Source organism: Salarias fasciatus, chromosome 5 (assembly GCF_902148845.1).
Source record: "Salarias fasciatus chromosome 5, fSalaFa1.1, whole genome shotgun sequence".
In the NCBI taxonomy this organism is placed as follows: Eukaryota; Metazoa; Chordata; class Actinopteri; order Blenniiformes; family Blenniidae; genus Salarias; species Salarias fasciatus.
This window is the reverse complement of record NC_043749.1, coordinates 2,403,515-2,420,763: the sequence shown is the minus strand read 5'-3', so window position 1 is coordinate 2,420,763 and position 17,249 is coordinate 2,403,515. Positions and strand designations below refer to the sequence as shown.

Sequence of the window (17,249 nt, the reverse complement as noted above, 5' to 3'; positions counted from 1 at the left end):
TCTTTCCACCACGTCTTGGATCTGAGCTCCTGATGAAGCAGCCTCCCCATGCCGGTGTTTGGCTGGTAACAGCTGTTTGAAAGGTTTGAGGGGCCAGCATGACCAGCTGAGAGGATAATGAGTTGTCATCGCCGTCTTCACTTTGCGTCCCACTTCGCCCACCCTGCCGCTCATCGCGCTGCCTCACTCATTTGAACCGTCACAGCAGGAGCGCTCGGATGTGTCTTCTCAGACTGAGCCAGCCAGACGCGAACGCAGCTCAGAGGAGTCTAACTCTCAGCAGCTTGCTGGAACTTTTTTCTCTTTTCTTTACCTTTTGAACTGTAAGAGCACGAGGAGCTGCTTTTGGCCTTCGGTTAATTCTCTGACATGACGTGGCAAAGTAAACACGACTCCGGAGAATATTAACGACGTGCCGAATTAAAACACAGGCCTCATGACTAAGCATCTCATACACGATTAGCATGAAAAATGTGAAGCTTTTTCCCTTCAAGGTTAGAAATATTGAAACTTCAATAAAGGTGTGAGCCCAGATCGAGTGACAATAACTTATTAGGGACGTCTCTCTCTAGTAGCTGATGATTTGTCATTTGTCTGATAGCTGGCCACGAGTTGCACACTTTCCAGGGTGAGTTAAGGTGGAGGGAGTTAAGATTGCCTTAACTGAAATTTACACATCATTTCAAGTGCAAAGGCATAATTTTTCTGTTTCTGGTTCGGTGAAATTTCACATTTAAGCAGCAATGTTTGAAAAAGGATGTAGTTTTCATGTTGGGCCACTAGTGGGCGCTGCTTTTTGTTTTGTAATGAAACCCCCAATCTGTTATAACCAGTAACAATGGGAGGTATACAGACACTCAGCTGTACAAAGAAATCATTGTCTGTTCTGTAATTTAATCAATACATTAAACTCAAACGCACAGTCAGGTAAACCTTCTTGCTTGGAGATAATTGTTTTAGCCGCTTCTCAGAATATACTGATATATAGCCACACTGTACCACAGCAATCAAATGAACTTTGGACACAACATGAAGTTTGCTGCGAGTAGATTGCATGATGAATCACAGCCTACGATGTTCGTGAATCAACATGATTGTGCAAAAATTAAAGCGTGCCCCATCCATTCACGAAAAAGAAACTAGCAAAGCATGAACGGACCCCTCGCCCTTGTGCATTCCTGCATTTGGAGAGAAAGATGGAAGACTGGGTTTCCTAACAATCCCAAGGTCGATAGTTCAAGGATTTCACGTTTTAGAAGTGTGAGGAATTGAATGCAAGGACTCTTCATCATCCTTGCAATCATGAATAGATCACCTCTTTTTGTCTTTGCAGAGATCAAGACAGACTTTTCCGAATAGGTGAACTCATGGTTGATGTGGCTACTAATATGACTTGGTTAAAGCTCACACCTCTACATTTAGTTAATTCAATAAATAATAATAATAATAATAATTAAAAAAATCATCATCACCTGTCTCCTATCGTGCACAGTTTTCTGCTAAAATGTTTGACTACACCTCTGAAAGTGTGCCGTGGTATCTGGCTCCAGAATGTGCGCAGCAGATCCTATAAGTCCTGGAATTGAAAGGTGGGCCTCCGTAGGACCGAGTGCATCAGAGAGTCTTTGCCATCCGTGACCTTGACACTGGTTCACTGCTTTTCCTTCTCTGGACCACTTATAACAGGCACTGACTGCTGCAGACCAGGAAAGCCCTTCAACCACTGCAGCGGTGGAGGTGCTTTGACCCAGTTGTCTTGTCTTGTGTGGCCATCAGAATCTGACCCTTGTTAAATTTCCTCAAATCCTGTCACTTGGCCATTTCTCTGCTTGAAACACAACTTTTGCCAACGAACAGAATCATTTTCATCCCGCTGAAATCTGAATGAATGAATGAGTGTAGTCATTGCATTTTTGTTAATGAATGATTCCTGCTGTATCGGGGCATCACCACTCATTAGGCTGCTGACTAGCCGCCATAAGCTAAACATATAAAACATGAAGAAGTTCTAACAAATGCAAATTTTATTACATTTTTGTCTCCATAAGGAGGTTGACAGTAATTCACCACACGACAAGAGCAGACGAGAGCGAAGCAACGTCACCAGCATGAAATCACTGCTATTTGAAGCGCTGTCCTTGGTGCTGAAAACGCAAACACAGTCAGACAGGTCTATACTCCACAACTCACTGTACCTGACATGTCAGGCAGTAAAGATAGATTAAAAAAAAACATCAGCAGAAAAACACAAATCCCACAAACCAACAGCGCGTGGTGATCAGGGATGAATGAATAGAAACAACACAAACAGTGTTAGCAACTAACAGCTACTACTATGTTACTGCTGTAATCAAACTCAAGAAGGCAAAGATTGTTTTACCTACAATACTAAATTATGTTGCCTTCTTTCATTTTATTGGACGTATAAATGCAGTAAAACTGTTTTAACATTGTTACCTGAGCATTTCCTTGAGTCACTAGTTTTGCTATTAGAGGCCATTGGATTGTGATAGTCAGCTGCTTCATTCTCAAAATCAGCAGCTAATACTTCGTTATATTCTGATAGAACAGTATTAGATAGATTAGTATTTTTTTTTCTTCCAGAGAGATGTTAATTTAATTTTGTCACCTCATGTATTCCTCTGAACAATGAGTGATGATTAATTGGGGTCACAGTGAGTGACCTTTAGTTCCACTGAAGGCATTTATTTGATAAAAATCTCAATTTAAAATGTAGCGAGGACTTTCCTTATTGCGCGTTGTACTGATTCCCTAAAGTAGAAACCCAAAATGTCGACCACTGTCTCATGGGCAATAGTGAAGAAGAGAAACTCCATTTTAAAGGGAGAGAGCGCTGAGATGGAAGCAGCCTCAGAGGTGAGGCACCATCTGCGTCAATCGGTCGGGGTGAAGAGAGAGCAAAGAACAGCACAGAGAACAAACAATGAGCAGCGGGCAGGATGGTTCAGCTGGTAGCTGCAGCCTCAGAGCCTCACGTCTTCAGAGAGAATACCATACACACATCCACTTTTAAAACTCTACTTACAAAATGTTTTGGGATGTGTGAATAAAAAGACATTATAAACTTGTTATTTACAGTAGAATATAAACAAAAAGTGAAATCTTGAAGGAAAGACATCCCACCGAAAAGGTTATTTTGAATCTGATAGCGGTTCCACATCTCATAAATGTTGGGACAGGGACTTGTTTACCATTGTATTGTGATTTTTTTTTCTGATGCAGGATTTTCAGCACTCGCTTTGAGTGTTTGTCAGCAGTTTACAGTATAGAAGCAATTTCCGCTCCTCTTTTCTCCCCTGAAGACACGCTGCTGTGGCGGAGGCCGTATCGTGACATGATATTAAAAGAGACATTCATACATTTGTCTCGTAATGTTTCAGCTGTCCACAAAATAAATCCTGGATTCAGACAGAACAGTTCAGTTTAGCCCCAGATCCTTTAAAATGAGCTCTGGCTTAAAAGATTATTTTCAAACCCAGAGCTATATCTGTCACATTTACGTGGTGAAAGTGTTTGAAGGGGCAAAATTGACTCTTGGGCAACATTTTCAAGTGAAAATTGAAAAGTTTTTTGGTTTGGGAGTCAACCAACCTTCTTGAAAAAGACTACATCAAAATAAAAACAACTGGAAAAATTAGGACAGGTAATTCAACACAAGGTAAAGACACATAAAAGTAATAGGATAACACAATATGTCGGAGTTCATCCAAGCCGTAGTTACACTGATTATTGTCTTATAAAAAAGAGAAACTGAAGATGTTTCACCTCTTTCATGGTTTAATGCAATGAATTATTTCAGATGACAGATGGAACGTCTACAGGAAGCTGAAGTCATGTTGCCTTCAAAGACAAGATTTGGGAATAATGTAACATTTCCAAGCAAACAGAAAACGTGGACTGAGGCTGTTATGTTATGAATTTTTGAAATGGTCATACAGGATATGGAGTTAATGGAACTGGGAGGCTTTTTTCAGCATTTTTAATATTATACAAGAGAAAGTCATTCTGGTAATGAAGAAACATTGTACGAAGGACAAATATTGGACATGAAGAGGAAAGAAAAGAGAAGTAGAATATGAAAATATCTAAGAGCAGACTCAGAAAGCAAGAAATAATTTATTCTCAAAAATTTAAAGCAATTTCATGATGAACCACGCAATAAATATAAATCCCAGTTTAGAAAAGCTCACTGTAATTGATTACAGGAGGTGAACTGGCTTATTTTACCCACATCTGACAGAGTAACAGTGAGCACACAGGAAGTTTGAAGGCACAACAATCCAATGCAAACCTGATTTCTCTGTAATCCACCATAAAACTATCACTGTTCTCTCCTCATGTATACAGGCTTACATGGACCTGCGACACACTTACAGGCTTTTACTCACTGACAAGCTTCTCTGGATGAGACCAGTTGTAAGAACATGTCTCATGTAGAGCATGATTCAGTGTACAAGGCCTTCAAGAGAAACACTGCAACAACTTATATCGTGGCTTGGAGTGAAACCAAAAACCTTGAATCAGCATCCACTTCTGTATTTTACTGGCAGATCCAGACGTATTCTTGCATTTTCTTTTGGAAGTGATGCACTTTCTTTCCCACTGTCTTCATAAGCCTTTAAGATGCAGCACGACAGCTTGAGTCTGAACAGATCCCTTCGCTCGTCGCTGCTTCTTTTAGCATGTGTTTAGGTTTTTAGCAGAGGTGCTGTAAAAAAAAACTGTAAACCTCATCTGTTCTGGTATTTTGGGTATTTTCCCCTAGTGCTTGGATAAACTGCTATAATTAAACTGCTGCTGGGAAAAAAAAGAAAAAAAAAACCATCCTACATGCGTCTGTTATCAGCAACTCCAGGCTCTGTTGCTAATCTTCCTCTCCCAAGCAAGATCGCTGAAAACCTGTGTGCAGCCAATTGAATAAGCACCTACTCTCAAACCATCTGTTTGACATTCACCTATCTGGTTTCCCCCTCTCTCGTGTTCGGGTCACAAATGATCTCGCTGTGAATACAGATTCTGACAAGCCCCTTATCCGTCAGCCCCCCCCCCCCCCCCCCCCCCCGCCGCTGCTGCTGCTGCTGCTTTTGCTGATTCATCTGATACTGTATCGCTGGCGGTTCTGAAATGTTTCTCGGACTGCCCGGGGACACGCAGTATCTGAGCTGATCACAGATCCGGGTTGTTTTTCGGTCTGATTTGGTTTTCCCTCAAACGTTCACATGCGTGTTGAAGCTCTCGACACGATTCAACTTTCCTTTGAACGAATGGCGTGAAAACAGAAAAGCATCATATTGAGGATCTATTCTAAAACTTAGCTAATTGTACTTAACTTTGGGAAATTCTTTATCCTGCATGTACGTAGCTATCCTGATGTTCTGGTTAGTTTAGTCAGTTAAATCCAGCTGATGAATCACTGCAGTACATCAGTCTGCTGTTGGTGGGTCAGCACAAGGTTGACCCAGCTGGTCATAATGATGTGGCTGATCCGTGTGTTTTTTCAGCTTCTGGAACAATGTACCGAACAGAAGTTGAATCCTAATGCAACAAAGTGTTCAGATTGTTGTTTGACTCTACGGTACATTACGCAGGCAGCCCTCGCTCTTCGAGCTGGAAGTGTTTTCAGATGATGCATTTCAAAGACCAGTGTCCAGAGAACAGGCAGCCCAGGAGATCGGCCAGCAAAGGAAATTACCTGCATCCAGCGTCGAGGGGGAAAAGCACAAACACTGCAAACACTCATTAAAGTTTACATGCAAATGTAGCCCTGAGCTAATACGAGAAGGGGAGAGCACTTTGTCTTTGAAGGAGTGTTTGCTTTGACAGCAGAGGAAATGAGACATGCTGCCTCAGCCTTGAAGCACTTGTTACAGACATACACTCGCATTAACTTTTACTTGTATATGTACAAATGATGTCAAGAACATGTTCCTGAATGTGCATTTTGTTCGGAGCGATGTTGTACATCCCACAGCGATTACTCATTACCTGAGTGTGTAGCTGTGAAGAAGCACCTGCTCCGCTGGGCTTCAGACTCGGGAAATGACTTGAAGTCCTCGTCTCTCTGCTCCAGGTTCTGTTCTGGGAGGAAGGATCTCAGCAGAGCGAGGCGGACAGGGTGCGAGTCGTGAACAGCACGGCTCTGCTCTCCGGCCTGAAGGCCAGCAGGGTGTATCTGATCTCGGTCAGAGCCCAGAACAGCGCCGGACTCGGACCCTGCAGCCCGCCGTTCAACATCACCACCAAGAAACCACGTGAGTCAAAACACACGAGGACGCAGAACCCTGATCTGTGGCTCCCAGCCTGGATCCACACACACATCACAGGCGATGGGTGTGAAACGTGTGACAGTTAAAGAAAACATCATCTGAATGAAATACTCGCTGGTAAAATTCACATTCCACTTTTGAAAGATTCTTCGTTTGTTTATGATTAGTAACAAAAAATCTACCAAAGAATCAGTTCACTTCAATTCAAATTCAATTTAAAATGCATCATTTTTGCATTTTGGGTGTCATTTACATGACAACAGTGCTCAGAGCCACAGAAAACACAACTTTCTGAAAGCGTAGAAACGTGGATCCTATCTGGATGCACTATGTTCAGGCAGCGTGACGTTAAGGTGGAGTTTATTGACTCTCCGTTATCCTGCTCTTCCACATAAACTCCTGCCAGTGTCTACATACTCAGGAGCAATTCAGCTGAGTACTGGAGTGAAGAACCTCAGGTTCAGAGTTCAACAAAGGTTTTCATGTACTTCAACACCTCAGTGACCCTTTTTTTCACCATATTTCACCTGCATGTATGAATCAATGCAGTTGAGATACTTAAACCCATAGATGTTTTTTATAGATGCTCTGAGATGTTGTTAGAAAGGCTTTCATCCACTAACCATTAAAAAAAAAAAAAAAAATCCTCACGAGAAGAAGAATACCAGGAAATACTGAGAGCTGACACGTCAGACTACTTCTACTGAAGATGGCAGTTTATTAATTCAACATATTATTATGATTCTATTATATTATTATGTTATTATGTTGTGAGACAGATGATTTCGACCCGACTCATGATCTGTTGTTGTGATGGTAATAGCAATAGTTAAGGGACATTGTTTTCGGGGGGAGATGGGCGATGCTCAGGATGGTTCTGGTCCTTTAGAATCGGGCTCTTTGTGCTTGGCGAGGCTATTTGGAGAGCGGTGATGGAGGTCGGGGTCCGTTCAGGATGTGCTCTGTGACCCTCACGCTGCAGGTCCCTCCTGTTTCCCACAATGCAGCGGTAGGTCAGGAGCCCCTTTATGATCGACCCATAGAAAAGAATCAGTGGGGGATGAAGGAGACCACGTCTCTTCACCTTTCTTGAGGAAGTCTCCGCTGGGCCTTTTTCACCTGACGGAAATTGTTTGAAGTTCAGATGAGGAGTGCTTCTCTTTGAACGGACAGCGAGGCATAATGGATGTTCAGCTTCAACTTTCTATGAACGGGGAATCTTGCATATCATTGCATTTGCTTTCAAAGGCACAAAATCAACAATTTTTCAGTGCAAAACTACAGCCTCTGAGGAAGAAAGAGCCGTACCAGCTGTTTTCCTCATCTGCACATCTGCACGTCCGCCTACTTTACAGCTGCTTCTGCCACCTCTCTTTAGAAACTCCGCTTCACTTCTGGCTGCACGCTGATCAGAGAGCCAAAGGCTTCGCGCCTCAGCGTGTTGTACAGAGCCGAGGTCTGGAGAAGCAGGAGACGGACTGCAGGGGTTCGCAGACCACGTCGGCTCGGTGATAGTTGAGTGGAAACAAATGAGATGAATGAGAAATCAATAAAGAATAGATCCATCATTTTTCAAGCCTGTCTGAAACAGTGTTGTGTGGGCACAGACACAGAGGCTCCTCTCTGCAATTAATCCTTCTGTTCATGCAGCCCTTTTACAGATAGAGGACAGAGTCTATTTTTCAAGGTTCGATCAAAGGCAAGTTTGGAGGGAGACTTTTGTTTAAAGCGATACTTCAACATTTTGGCAAATTGGCCCATCTAGGGCAATTCGGTAGTCATTTAGAACAGCATACTTACTTTTTTTGTGAGGGTGAGCTGTTGTTTATTCAGCGGTGCGTCTGAGGAGAGCTTCACGGCGGACATAATGGAAGTGGACGGTACAGTTGCTTCCCCTCGTCAAACTCATCAAATACACAATCCAACAACCCCAAAACACACTTAGGTGGACACGTTATAATCCGCACATTCACTACGCTGTGAAACACCAACAAATAATATTGTAGCATTACGACATTGAAGCAAATATTGGGAACTACTTTTTCTTTTGAGATCACTACGCCCAGACGCCATGTTTAGTAAGTAGTTCCGTCTTAGCAATCTTCGCAAAAAAAACGCTCAATCTCGTAATTTTGCATTAATATTTCACAGCGTAGTGAATGTGGGGATTATAACGTGTCCACCAAAGTGTGTTTTGGGGTTGTTGGATTGTGTTGGATTGATGAGTTTGACGAGGGAAGCTACTGTACCATCCACTTCCATTATGTCCGCCGTGAAGCTCTCCTCAGACTCACCGCTGAATAAACAACAGCTCGCCCTCACAAAAAAAGTAAGTATGCTGTTCTAAATGACTACCGAATTGCCCTAGATGGGCCAATTTGCCAAAATGTTGAAGTATCGCTTTAACTTTTTAAAATTTTAATAATCAGACAACTTTCTTTACTTACTGTTGGAGATAAGAAACTTCTCTTTAACTCGCTCTACTCAGAATTCTGTTCTATAGTTTGTATACTTCAAAGGAGAAATGTCTTGGTTCGACTTCAGTTGTTCCTACAGGCAATTTAAGACCCCACTTGAAGCTGAAATGCATGTTTTAGGGCCTGCTGGAGAAAATTGGAGTACCTGGAGAAAATACATACACAGAATAAACATTTAACTTTTTATTATAGTGGCACACCACAGTACTATTCAGAATGATTTGTCGCTCTTGGTTCAACAGGGAATCAAAAAAGGTACAAGTAATATTGGGGAAAATAGCTTAAACCCCAAGAAATAGAGGGAAAAGTGCTAGAACAGCTTAAAAACACTTGAACTGTCTAGAATTTCTAAAAGAAGAAAATAAAAATGGTTGGAAAAAAGCATGCAAAACTGATTAAAAAGATGTAAAATTGATAAAACTGCTAAAATTTCAAAATACGTCAACAAAAAAAAAAAAGCCTGAAAAGAGAAGTAAAACTGTTAGAATCAGGCACAAAATGTGTTAAATATGCAAAAATGTTTACTATTCTGAACTGTAGTTTAAACTTCATAAATAATATCATAAGAAAGTAGTTTTTGTATGCGCATCAAAACTATATATGAAACTCTGCGAGCTGCATTGGCCTCATTTTAAAGGTTAAATACGCTTTGCGCCAGAACAACTTGACTTGGCGGAAAATCACAAAAATGGCTCTTTTGGTCATAAAGGTTGCAGAACTTGCTCTACAGCATTCAGGCACAAGGAATTCACAGCAAATAAAGGATTTGTTTTTAAGCTTATTGATATAAAAGTAATAGAATAAATCAAATCTAATGTTTGTTTACATCCTGATTTAAAAAGAGTGTGTGTGTCCGGAGTCCCGGAGGTTCAGAGGAACTAAAGGCCGCTTCACCTCGTTTCTTCTGACTCTCAGTAAACCTCATCCTGAGGACCTCGGAGGTCTGGATGGTTCACGTTCTGCAAGACGTATTCAGGCCCGAGACCATTCACAGCTTTGTAGAGCAGAAGTCACAGTTTGAAGTGGATCCTTTGACGTGTTCCGCCCTCTTTGTGTTGCTGAGAACTCTAGAAGAGCTGCAGCTGCCAAACACACTCTTTACTGAGACCTGTAAACACACCTTACAATAATCTGAAAATAGTTTCACAAACAAGTTTTTCTGAACCTTATTCACGCAGAAATCCTTTCATTCCTGGTAGCGAGCTGATTGGGAAAATTATGCCTGCGAGGCGAGAAGACGAAGCACGACATTTTAGAGATGAAACAGAAGGTGTTTTCAAAATAAGAGACCCAAGGACAGCTTCGTGAACAACCTTCATCCGTCATCATTTATTGAGTAAAACAGTCTTATTGGATTCTGAATTTCTTTAGAAAGAAAGTTGAAGATTAGTGACAAGACTGGAAAAAAATCATTCATCCATCTCCTCATCCATGTCATCAGTCCGTCACAAAATCATGTACTGAATAAAAATAAATTGTGTTTTACAGCAGCATCTGCTAATCTCCATAAACAGCAATTTATAATCAAAATCAAAATACTCAAATTTATTCTAAAATCATTAATCAGTTTCTTGATTCCTTAAAACGTGTCAAACTGCTTTTTAAGACAAAAATAACAGGAACAAATGCAAAAAAAAATTCCTAGTAATTATTCTCTGGCATCAGACAGTAATTGTATCAATTAATTAATTGTGTCAAATTATTTTACACTAAGATTTGTCTTTATAAAACAAAGCAGGAAGTGAAATGTCTCAGGCTTGTCGAAAGAAGGTCGGAGCGACGCAGGAACTGCAGTTTTCCACATGTGAATGAAACAGGAGGGTGAACCTTTTATACCCGCCACCTTCTCCACTTAAAATGTCAAACTTGGAAGTATTTTGTTCGTCAGACTTAGAAATATTCTGCAGCGCTCGGCCATTCAACAAGCTGTGACAACAGCAAAGGTCACAAACCATTGTCTTGCTTTGTGTGCACTTTTAGTGCACAGTGGGGAGAAAAGCACGGCTTCACTTTGAGTCCAATCCTAGATGATGTCGATTCTGTCAAACTTCACGATATTCAGAATTTAGAAGTCATATTTCCTCTTGAATTTTAGTGAATTGACTGCAAATTAGAGATCAGGGCATTTTTTTAACATGCAGGTTGACTAAAGTGATGAGACTGATGTGACGAGGTTGTGTCTACCAGGAATATCACCCCTTTCATCAGTGGGTTAATCCCATCATGCTTTGCACTGAGAAAACCCATTGTTTGGATTTGTTAACTTGGCTGGTTGAGTTCGTTGTGTTTCTCTTGGAACTAGAAGGGATTCATTAGAAGCCATGAGGATTTTTTTGTTTAAGAATGTTGCATGACTGACGTTCGTCATTTCCATGGACTCTGGTTGAACCCTAAACAGGCTTTACGTCACTTCCACTCAGCTGAATTCCAATGAGATCAGGTCAATCTAGTCACGTAATCAGGATTTACATGGCACAATATTCCAGGGGTTCTAAATATGAGGCCAAAACTTGTGTAGTAATTATTCTGTTTAACAGTCAGAATTTGAAAGACAGAAGATTTGTGGGTGAGATTTGTGGTGGTTTTGCAGCAAATATAAACAAATCAGCAAAAAATACAAAAACATTTCCTCATTCTGTGCCACAACCCAGAAAAAACCTTGACGTTTAAATTTAAGAGCTTTTTTGGCAATATTTTACTAGTCTGGCCCACTAAAGAAGACATTCGACTGTATGTGTGGCTCCTGAACTGAAATGTGTTTTATTTATGTATCAGACAACATCTGGATGCTGGGAAGTTAAACTCTGGAATGTTGCAAACACAAATCTGGTGGAAAGTTTGATATTTTTTGTCAGCATTGAAATGGCCGTCTGAACTGTGGCTGTTAAAGCGTCCTGTCATCTTTTTCAGAAATGTTTGTCACGTTAGTGACATTTTCAGGAGCATTCAGTCTCACCGAACAACAACTGAACCTCTCAAACCCGATGCATGCCATCATAAGGCACTTTCTGTTACTGGCACAGGAGATTTTTTCCTCTCGGTATGTCTGAGGCTCTGTGTGTGAGGAAACGGGAGGTCAAAGGTCAGCGTACTTTGCATTGCAGTTCTCGTACTACAGATCAGTGAATGGGAAAATGAGTGAATGATGAAGTCAAGTCTATTCATGAGTTGGATTAAGTCCACAAGCAGTGTGTGAATATTTTGCACTTAGTTTTCTGTATGAATCATCTTGAATATGCAATTTTTATCTGAATCCAAGCCAAACACGTTGTGCTGTGCTACATCCCACACAAACTATTCTAGTCCTTCGTGTGTGTGTCAAAAACTTCCAGCCGGCATACAGCTACGAAAGAGGGCGACTCTAGTAACACGGGTAAAAGATCAGCCATATGGCAAAAACAAGACCTGAAAGAATAACTGGACAAGACTAGAAAAGCACGGGCATCGAGGATATCAGTCAGGGAGTGAGTTGCTGTGTGGAGCAGAGAGGACCGAGGACCTGAGAAGGAGAAGAGAGTTTGACCGTTTTAATTGACAGTGCAGAATTTTTGCGTTTCCGTTCATACAGGCATTCAGAGAACAATCAACTATAAACATTAAAAATGGAAGTACACAGACATCCATATGGACAGACAGCCCAGTTGGATTGTATTTCCTGATGATTCTCAACTCTCAAACTACCAAATCCAGGAGAATCTGGACTGGGAGTCACGACTCTCTGGAGGAAAACAATGCCATTGTCCTTACATCCAAGCATGTGCAGATGAACTGTTTTCCAAAATTTCCTTTTTTTTGTTTTCCATTTTTTTTGGGAGCCATTTTCAAAAAGTAGTGTTTTCAGTGGCTCTGCTGTATTGTCGTCTTAACGGACGCCCAAAACGCCCAAACAACTGGTTCTGACTGGTTGTCTGATCCGGATGAGCACATTGTGTCAGGCTGTAATCACACATTGTGGCTCACACACGTTTTCCTGAATGATGACGTCAATGAGTGAAGAATTCCCGCCTTATTCTGGCGTTATTTCCACTTTCCCTCGACTTCCTTACATAACAAACTTCACAATAAAAGCGTGACTGCCGATAAGTGGATGCACACTTTTGCTTTTTGCTCCTTAGACAATAGAAACAATTATGTTTCTACACTTAAATGGACCAAATTATGTTTTTTTTTTTTTTTTATGATCTACACCTTCGTAATGTTACCTTTGCCTGAAAAAACATTTTTGTGGCGCAGCTACTCCGTATTGAAAGACTCACCACAGGCACTGGACGAACTCTTCGGAGATCATAAAGAATTGGTCTTTGGAGTCATTAAGACTGCATGAAAGCTGATGTATTTAGGTTCTACAGAGATAAAGACTAGATGTGCCTCAGATTAAATGAGTGGGGAACAGCTGTATAATGTCCTTCGCCCTCATTACGATGAACTCTCTGCTAACTGTTGTATTTTCACTAAAATTGCAGCGCTATTAGCTTGGGCATTGTGTTTCACGTTGCTGAACGCCGCAGCCTTGATACCTGACTCACAGCGTTTCATGGAGGCAAAGAAACGAGATGCGGCGAAGCCTTCTGCTCCCGCTGATTCAGGGTGAACTTTCCATTTCATCCTTATTAGCAACATTTCCACACCAGTAAATGAAAGGGTAATCAAAGAGCGTGCATCCTCTATTTTTCGTGACCTCCGCGTCTCCCTGGTGAGTTTCCGAAGGTTAAAGACTACATCATATAAAATGCAAACATGCGGTGATTAAATCAAGGCCGAGTGCCGAGCGGGTGTGGAGAGCCCTCTTTACGACGTCGGCTCACGCACTCATTTGCGAACCTTGTTTCTGTGTAATTGCATATCTGGCAGCGCCGAGCCAGCCGCCGGGGGGCATCCAGTGGAACCTCACCAACTCCAAGATCTTTCTAAATTGGGAGCACGTCAAGGCGATGGAGAATGAGTCTGAGGTGACAGGATACAAGGTGAGTTTGTCAGAGTAATAGCAAGAAACTCCACAACTGGAGGAAAACAAATACAGCCTCAGCAGCTGTCATCCCAATAAATGGCTTTCTCATTGCGGAGGAGAGATAGACCTCAGCACTGCGGTGTTACATTATGGATTGGCCCTGTCTGGCCTCTCAAAATTAAAAGATCTGTTCCAGGTGATAAAACGAAAGGCGTCATGGCACAGAGGGAATTCTGTTTTTTTCTAACCATTCTACCATGAATCATATTTGATCCACTTTGCATACTTTGTGTGGGAAGAAAGAAAGGCTGGTTTTTGATAGTGCTTCCCACAAATATATATATTTATGTGTAATTCTCCAGAGATAGGCAGACCTGCTCATTTAATGATAAGTCTTTTGTAGCGGGCTTCGCATACAGCGCATGTAGACATGACTGGTTTATTAATTTGGCAACGGTGACACTGTGAATTAAGAGTGAACGTTTCAGAAATATCTTTTCATGTTACGAAACTGAGAGTCTGGGTTCGGCTCTCTGAACATCGCCCAATTCAATTCAAGTGCAGAATAAATTGATGAAATACACTGAATTTAGACGTAAAACCATAATTTCTCTGCTGCTCTCCTGCAGGTTGTTTATCGCCAGAACTGGCAGGGCAGGACCGCTGTGCTGGAAACCAATAAGACCAGCATCGAGCTGCAGATCCCGTCGGGTGAGGACTACCTCATCGAGATCAAAGCCCTGACCGAGGGCGGCGACGGCACCGGCAGCGGCCCCATCCGCATACCAAAGATGTCCAGTAAGTTCCGCTCACTCCGCAGCATGCAGATGATTCGGCTGGAATTAGGCGGAGCGGCAGTGGGACGGGCGCGTCGTGTGTAACTAATCCGCCGTGTGGCTGATACTGTTTATCAGCCTCAGCCGGAGCTTCAACAAGGCAGACAGAACGCGCACAAAACTGCTGGAAGAGGAGAGAATGTGCACCGATAGCCGCCTCCAGGATGTTTTCTTTGTCTGCCTGCCAGCCGAACGGGTCCAAAACTTGGAAAGCGGTTCAAAATATTGGATTTCATTTGTAACTACAACGTTATTTGTTTAGCAGCTGTCATGCGATACATGCAGACTGAATTGGTTAAAGACTATAACGCTCGTGCCGTCCATTAAAAGTGATAACAATGATATGATAATACCGTTTCATTTCTGAGTTTTTTTTTTTTTGTGGACAAACCCAAACAAAGTTAATCTTTATCCCGGTAACAACCAATCAAGTGATAAATGCAGATAATTTAACAAGTTTGATTATTTTTAATGTAATAAAGCCAATAATGTAATAAGTTAAAAAAAAAAAGTGCTCCATCATATATCTCCTTAATAAATATTAATAATGACAATTCATCCACTTTAAGTATTTTCGATCAGAAACTTGCACCAAAACTGCTAAGAAAAGGGTTTTTCTCTCATAAATGCAGCTATGTATTTCTAAACTATTACATTATTAACTGCAGTTATTACTCTTATTAGATTATTGATGAAATGTTACGATGATAGTGAAGAGAATATTATTACCAAAGATGCATCATGTAATATTTCTCCATTAAACAGAATATGTTCATTTCGATACTAAACTCATTCCATTATGTAAATAAAGCATGTCGTCTGCCCTCAGACTGAATAATAAACAGTTGAATTCTGGATAATTACTGAACAAACTGTTATCAGTGCGGCTTTTTTTACGTTCCTGTCAGAAGTTCTGAAGTCTCCAATAATTCACTCCTGCCCCGCTCGCTCTGTTTAAACACAGCCCAAATTAACAGAGCACTTTCTGTCGGAGCTACGTACAAAGTTATCGTGGATTTCTTTCTACCTTGAACATAAAACAGCAGAGTGGAGAGTACAAACATAATCATCACCAACTTTATTCATAGAGCCCCTCTTCAAAACAGCATTTTTACAAAGTGCTGTGACAGGAGAGCGGACAAAAACAAAGCTAAGTTTATAATGGCGTTATCACGATGAGGAGGGGGGGAATTAAAAGCAGGCGTTTTAGGAGAAACCATCAAACAAAGTGTGTGTAAAAGACGCATCTGAGGAGAACTCTGAAGCTCTGGTTCATGTGGGATCAGCTCTAATATGGGATCTCTCAGTCCCAAGACAGCCTGTTCTAACCGATGTTGTGGTCCGTTGGAAGAGCATACTATTGATTTTTGACTTGAAATGACGACTTAGTCAAAATGCATTCAATGTATTTGCTCATTGTCACATATTTTCAGCGTAAATTATCGACCCGCCCTGTTCTCTGATTGGCTCATGTGTGTATGTGTGTGTAGCAACATTACGAAACCAAAACTCATGGTTTAGCATGCTTACCACGTCGTTTTCAGTGTTTCTGCCCTTTTTATGTGGCAGCCGACATCATTTTCAAAATGCTGCCATGCAAAAGCTAAATTTTTCTGAAACAAAAAATGCAACGACGTTTTCAATGTGTTGCTTAAACAGGGCCCCAGCAAACACGAGCCAATCAGAGGCAAAGTAGGATGGATCATGGCCTCATCGTACTTGGGGGAAAAAAAAATAGGCAATCTGGCTCATAGATAATGCAGAGTGGTGCATCATGGGGGATTTGGAAGTTGAAAGTATAAAATGCTGACTGAAAAACATGGTATTCCCTCCACATCACTGACCAGTGGAGGCCACTGGTCTAAACTGAGACTGAAACACGGATGCTGGACTTCGTCTGGAATGTCCGATAAGTCCCCCATTCAGAAGGCTCCTGATGTTCTTCGAAGTCAAAACTTTTCAAAGTTTTCTCTGCTTGCCTGCTTCTGTTATTCACTACACAGATCTCCTCCCTCATAATATTGGAATATGTCATTACACATGAATTACCCCAATTCTTGCACAAATTTCACACTGGGATGAATGTTTTAACTTCCGAGTGCCCCATCCAGTAACGATGACTCTGCGGTAATGAGGCACTCTTAACTTGATATTGGGAGCAGTTTATGCACGATTGAATGTGTATTATTTCTCGACGGACCCTCCAGAACTGATTATCAAGCTCTTAAAAAGATACACAATGCGTTTGCGCTTCATTTCATTGCTAACTTTGGTGTGTTTTCTTTTTCCTTTCAGGTCTTAACTCAAAAGGATCCCTGTGCCCAGCTCTGGTTTCCATTCACAGCTTTCTGGTGGTTTTTATATTTTCTACATTTATTTTGTAGCTTCTTTCGATGCCTTTAAAAACAGCTCCGGACGTTAGAATGGATCTACTTCACGGTCTTTCTTCACATGTCAGTTTTTTGTTGGAAACGACGACGACGACGTGGCGAGCCACTGAAAGAATGTTCTGACAGGATGTCAGACGCCCTGGAATCTCACCTGTCCCGTGATGTGTGCCTGGACTGCTGCTCACAAGCAGCAGCTTGGTGCCAAAACGCTTTCATCTGCCTATTTTCAGGACCACCGCAGCCCTCCAGGACGCAAGTGTTTGATAAACATGGTAAAATGAATTTTCTTATCTTTTTTCTTGAGGAGTCAA

At 41.5% G+C, this 17,249-nt stretch overlaps 1 protein-coding gene across 1 annotated transcript in view; it reads left to right on the top strand.

Moving 5' to 3' along the window:
• The window catches only part of cntn6 (contactin 6), a 69,188-nt gene extending 52,177 nt beyond the window's left edge, over positions 1-17,011 (top strand). The window contains exons 19-22 of the mRNA XM_030091114.1: positions 6,092-6,272; positions 13,616-13,728; positions 14,342-14,510; positions 16,844-17,011. Of these exons, the coding sequence (XP_029946974.1) occupies positions 6,092-6,272; positions 13,616-13,728; positions 14,342-14,510; positions 16,844-16,932 (552 nt within the window). The 3' untranslated portion in view covers positions 16,933-17,011. The remainder of the gene's footprint in view (positions 1-6,091; positions 6,273-13,615; positions 13,729-14,341; positions 14,511-16,843) is intronic.
• Positions 17,012-17,249: the final 238 nt, after the last annotated feature.